The sequence below is a fragment of the Notothenia coriiceps genome, unplaced genomic scaffold (assembly GCF_000735185.1).
Source record: "Notothenia coriiceps isolate Sejong01 unplaced genomic scaffold, NC01 NC01_scaffold00004615, whole genome shotgun sequence".
Taxonomy (NCBI): Eukaryota; Metazoa; Chordata; class Actinopteri; order Perciformes; family Nototheniidae; genus Notothenia; species Notothenia coriiceps.
This window is the reverse complement of record NW_011337316.1, coordinates 10,968-17,048: the sequence shown is the minus strand read 5'-3', so window position 1 is coordinate 17,048 and position 6,081 is coordinate 10,968. Positions and strand designations below refer to the sequence as shown.

The 6,081-nt window shown below is 41.5% G+C and overlaps 1 protein-coding gene across 1 annotated transcript; it reads left to right on the top strand.

Moving 5' to 3' along the window:
- Positions 1-715: 715 nt before the first annotated feature.
- LOC104942494 (serine protease HTRA3-like) lies at positions 716-2,112 on the top strand. Its single transcript, XM_010767724.1, has 2 exons — positions 716-1,489; positions 2,081-2,112. The coding sequence occupies exons 1-2, from the start codon at positions 1,075-1,077 to the stop codon at positions 2,110-2,112; spliced, it is 447 nt and encodes a 148-aa protein (XP_010766026.1). The 5' UTR covers positions 716-1,074.
- The last annotated feature ends 3,969 nt before the right edge of the window (positions 2,113-6,081 follow it).

Sequence of the window (6,081 nt, the reverse complement as noted above, 5' to 3'; positions counted from 1 at the left end):
CACACACACACACACACACGACAGACAGACAGACAGACAGACAGACAGACAGACAGACAGACAGACAGACAGACACACACACACACACACACGGACAGACACACTTCCAAAATACACCTACCAACACAAGGACTGAGGTTATTATGCCCTAAGACATTTGGATTATTCATTTCAAAAGATATGTGGGTATTTTACATGCTGATTGAATTTATCCTAAATGTGTCCATCATTATATAAGTGAATTAAGGAGCTGGGTACATATATTGGTGCCTTGACAATTTGACTTTAAGTAAGAAAGGCCTGTTCCGAACATGATTGTTTAAATGTATTTAAAAATATCAAAAAGCTCAGTACATCCATGTTTGGAAAAATGTCTCATACAAATAAAGTAAAAATGTATCACTATGTTCAAAGACAGCATCATGGGATATACATTTATATTTGACAGATTGCATGACATGTATAACAAAAAATTAAGGGGTTTTTGCATTGTGGAGGCCCTTGCACTCATGTCCCCAATATTTATAAAACGTTGGGTGTTGCCATGGTAACTAACAGCCACTCACTGACACGAGACCTGCCAGAAATAAGGAGGTTGTACCTCTGATGTGTGATTCTGAGGTCATGCACGGTAACAGGTGCCAACATCTGCATGAGCTCCGTGGCCCCGCCTCCATGGGCGCAGCTTCCACCTCCCACCTCGTCCCTCCCCCCGGCCGGCTCACTGCAGTCGAGGCGCTCACTCTGCAGAGTGGATGTGAGTGGATCCCTGCCTGTGCAAAGGAAAAGACAGAAAAACCTCAGTCACTCTCCACTGGATATCCTCGCCTCTGGACGCACTTTTACGCGCGGCTCCAAGATATAAACAAGCTGCACCATCCAAGTTAACATCATCAGGATCGCTTTACTCTGATGTATGTTGCAACATCGAGGAGCCATTTGTCTTTCTGTTCTTTATGCTTCTGGATTTCCATCTGCAAAGTCTCCAGAAAGTGATGAGTCGTGCCAAACCGGGGAGTATGATCTCTGCGTAAACTTATTTTTCGTTTATCCGAACCAAACCCTCCGTTAGAAATGCAGATCCTGCTGTACACCGCTGTGCTCCTGTACCTCCAGGAGCGTGCCAGCGCAGAGCCAAAAGCCAAGTGTCCCACGCGCTGCGATGTGAGTACCTGTCCGAGTCCTAGCTGCCCCAGCGGCTACGTGCCCGACCGCTGCAACTGCTGCCTGGTGTGCGCGCAGGCCGAGCTGGAGCCGTGCGGCCGCAAGGAGGACCTGCCCTGCGGGGACGGGCTGGAGTGCAAACAGCCCAACAGCAAGCGGCTCTCCAAGGGCTTCTGCCGGTGCAAGTTCAGGAACGACGTATGTGGCAGCGACGGGAAGTTGTACGGCAACGTGTGCCAGCTGAAGGCCACCAGCAGGAAGGCTCTGCAGCAGGGACATCCGGGCATCACCCAGATCCATAAGGGACCGTGTGAGAACAGCACAGGTATGATTCATGCGTTAAGGCTTTATTTGGTAAACTGAAGCACTTAACAGGTTTGATTGATTATTAATAGCGCCTGAAGAAGAGCCCTTTTTAAAACTACTTATCATTTTAAGTGATGTTGGAAGTTCAAGTAAGTAGGCCTACACAGAGTTTGAACTGGCGGAATACAGATGGGTAAACACAGTCAAATTTGGACATAATTCGTCCTCAAGAAAGCACTGACAAGTTTCTAAGAAGAAATGTAATGGATCTGTATAGAACATCTGTATAGATCCTTACAGAATGTGTTAAGTTACGTATGCGTAAAAAACATTTTAATATCTGGTCTTACTATCAAGCTAACACATGCAGGTCTGAAAAATGTAAGCAAATTCACAAGTGCATTACATGTTACATGTTTTATCCAAAGCGACTTACATACTCAATACTGTGGGCAATCCCCAGAGGAGCACTTTGGGGTGAAGTGTCTCAGGGACACAGCGACATGCTGACTGCAGTGGGGTTTGAACCTGTGCTCCCCTGATCCGAACACCAACACATAGTCCACTGCCCCACACGCCTCACGCATTAAACTTGCATTCTCTCTAATAGGCAACCAGCAAGTCCACTGGTTGAAAAAATAAGTAGGATTGTATATACATCTATAAGAAACAGTTCTCTCTTGATAAGAGATTACCTTAGGAAATATTTTCCTAATGAGGTTGTTCTTAATTGCCCATTTAAATTCTTCTCCAATAATTGAAACTTTTTCAATTTAAAAAGTACTATTTCACATTCAATTGTACTTAGCTCCAGCCTATTGTGCCACTTCTTGTTCCAAAAGCACCAAAATAGTGACGGACCAAAGAACAACATGGCTACAGCCAAAAATAACAAACTCGAGAAAAATGGAATTCACTAAACAGTGGGTGACGTCCACCAGTCTGCTGCTTCAGTATATCAAGTTGACTCATCAGGAGAGTTTGGCCCTACCTAAAGAGAGCAGTGCCCTTTTGATATTCTCAACTCCTCCACATTAATAAGGGCCGGATTAACGGTCACCCAAGTAATGGGTCACAGCTCCAATGAACACTGGTTAAGGGTGAGGTGCAGGTTTTAAAGCCTGTTAAAGCACATCATGAGCAGTTGTTTGGAACAGAGCAGACAGTGAGAATCAACCACACCTACGGTAAAAGTTGTTATTCTTTCCTTCAGACTGGCCTAGATAATTCCTCGACCCAAACCCAGAGTCAGTGGCGAGCCACCAGGGCCCTCTTGGCCCTCTCTGAGGGCCTAAGATATTCTAAAAAATAATATTTGAAAACATTTAAAAAAAAAAGTAAGTACATTGTCAGAATAAGTGAGAAATGAATTTAACTTGTTAGACAGCTATCATACTGAATAAATATTTACTGTGAATGTATGCAAACATTTATGGCATATGGCTGTCTAACAGAAGTTAAATCCATTTCTCACTTATTCTGACAATGTACTTAACCCCAAATAAAAGAACCCAATAAAAATAGTTTTAAAACAATAATGAAGTCACGTTGTAATAACAATAACTCATCCCTCTCGAGTTTTCTTTTTGTTATTTGCCAAAAGCCACTGCGTCAAGTGTCCTACTTGGGTTGCCGTCCGGAGTTGTCCAATATGGCGGACCATCTCGCACATGCGCACTGCAGATCGGGTAGTGACAATTGCAATGCTGTAAAAGACCCAAAAGTCTGACGACACTTGGCCCCCCTGCTTCCGGCACCCATGCTGACGAGGATACGTTTATTTCTGCATTCACATGCAGATATGCGTTTATAGAGATTAATGCAAGCTCTGTGCATAACTTTATTTCTAGCTGACTTTCGGTTTGTACTGTGTCGGCAAATCCAGTGTCCAGCTTGTCGCTGTGTGACAACCATTGAACAACGTCATGTTTGTTGCAAACCTGCAAGAACTGTCGCCCTACTTTCACCTGCACCCAGCAGCAAGCGGGAGAACAATATATCATACAGTCGACCCCTAAAACAGTTCAATAAGTAATGGAACAGTTAAGCATTATTTTGTCCAACTAGTCTACATTATGAATGTGATGTTTGTCTAAACTGCTAAGAAGCTGACAGCTGAGTTAGAACAGAAAGACATGCAGGCCATAATCACTAGACGCTCAAAAGAGGAATGTGTGTGTAAGGCTTACATGAACTGAATTGAAACACTGTCCATTAGCTGATTAATAAAGAAGACATTCAAGTCAAAGTTTTAGGCATTTTAATTTGTAGCACGCTGTAAATATGGACTATGAAGGAACACATGCAATGTGGAAACACACAAATAGGTTTATTCTCAATACTCATAACAGTATCAGAAACAATGACTTTACTGAGAGTGAAGATGACATGAACATAGTTTTAACATTTTAATAACCAAATATGTGAACATAACCAATAACAAATACATGTAACTTATTTTATTTTTGTTATTCATTCATTTCTTATTTTTTTTTATCTCTCAAGTTTTAAAGGATACTTTAGGTTTACTGTCCTATAGTATACATTGAAATGATTTCAAACCTGTTTATCCAAATAATTATAAAGGAGTGCCTTGGAAACATTTGTTTACATAAATTACATTTATCTCTCTTGCTCGCTCCCACGCCCACTTTGGCTGTGAGCTGCGGACGCCTGATAAGCCAACACCCCCCACTTTCATCACTTACAGCGCCCATCGTACAGGGCAAATGAAAAGTGTAACCGGGGTGAAAAGGGTGTTACATTTACTTAATTATGAATGTTGTTACATCAAGGCCGAAAATTAGGATGAGCGGCAACGGTCAAAAATGTTTTTTTCCCCCCCAGAGCTGCCAGCGCAGCCCCCCCCCAGATCTGGCGCCCTAGTCGACCACCTATGTCGCCTATGCCAAGAACCGGCCCTGTACACCATGCTAAATGTGTGTCTGCATAAAGCTGAGTTATGATCGGTCACACAGAATTTAGTGATGATTAAATAGTTTACAGTGAGATGTACTCCCATACTCACGCAGCCCTACAAATGAATTCAGATTTCCACACAAATGTTCTTTAGCAAGTGTGCAGAGTGTTGATTTAAAAAAGCAATTTCAAGGTTGGATATTTGTAAACCTTTTATTGTGTATATATATTAATAATTTAAGATGTAAATGAATTCCGGTTTATTTGTAGTACTTTCTATTTTTATTGTGACATTTGGTGGCATCAATGTACTTGATACAGATAATGGAGCAGTTGCTTTAGGGCCACGGTGTATATCCCTTAAGGTCAAATAATGAGATCCTCGTCCTCTGCCCCCTCTCGCACCTCCACACAGAGCCCCCCCACATATCAAATCACGACTTAACCCTTGGTTTTAACCCACATTAATCGTCAGTGTGTGTGCATGCAGGAGATGTGTATGAGTATTTCCTGTTGCAGTGCACTGTGTGATGTAGTTCTGTTCTCCACCAGGTGGGGGAGCTCTGCCCTGCAGGAGGCCATCAGAAACCATAGAGACGCTGCAGTCCATCTGCGGCAGGACCCCAGCTGGGACCAAAACCTCCATACAGTCTGAGACCAAAACCTCTATCTGAGACCAAAACCTCTATCTGTGACCAAAACCTCTATCTGTGACCAAAACCTCTATCTGTGACCAAAACCTCTATCTGAGACCAAAACCTCTATCTGTGACCAAAACCTCTATACAGTCTGAGACCAAAACCTCTATCTGTGACCAAAACCTCTATACAGTCTGAGACCAAAACCTCTATCTGAGACCAAAACCTCCATACAGTCTGAGACCAAAACCTCTATCTGAGACCAAAACCTCTATACAGTCTGAGACCAAAACCTCTATACAGTCTGAGACCAAAACCTCTATAGAGTCTGAGACCAAAACCTCTATACATTCTGTGACCAAAACCTCTATCTGAGACCAAAACCTCCATACAGTCTGAGACCAAAACCTCTATCTGAGACCAAAACCTCTATACATTCTGTGACCAAAACCTCTATCTGTGACCAAAACCTCTATCTGAGACCAAAACCTCCATACAGTCTGAGACCAAAACCTCTATCTGAGACCAAAACCTCTATCTGAGACCAAAACCTCCATACAGTCTGAGACCAAAACCTCTATCTGAGACCAAAACCTCTATCTGTGACCAAAACCTCTATCTGTGACCAAAACCTCTATCTGAGACCAAAACCTCTATCTGTGACCAAAACCTCTATACAGTCTGAGACCAAAACCTCTGTTTATTCAAACAACTTAATATTATTTTCTATAAATGCATTATTGTATCCTAAAATAAAAACACAAATTATTTAATATTTAAATGTGCAGGAAAAAATAAAACTATCAAACGATTTAACAAATGATACTAAATAAATAGAAATATGAATCCATTAAATGAAATGAGCAGCAGCTGGAAAATGCAAAAATAAATAAATAGTATTTAATAAATAAAAAGCTTTATTTCTATTTCAGTTCATAAGTTTCATACAGAATATATTGAAGCATTAAGCAGCTGGTAAAGAGGATGGAGCGTTATATACATTTATATATATATATATATATATATATATATATACATTTATATATATATATAT

Bases quoted from the DNA above. Each gene is read 5' to 3' on its own strand.
- LOC104942494 (XM_010767724.1), top strand. From the start codon at position 1,075: ATGCAGATCCTGCTGTACACCGCTGTGCTCCTGTACCTCCAGGAGCGT. The intron at 1,490-2,080 runs GTATGATTCATG...TCTCTCTAATAG, and splicing joins ACCGTGTGAGAACAGCACAG to GCAACCAGCAAGTCCACTGG.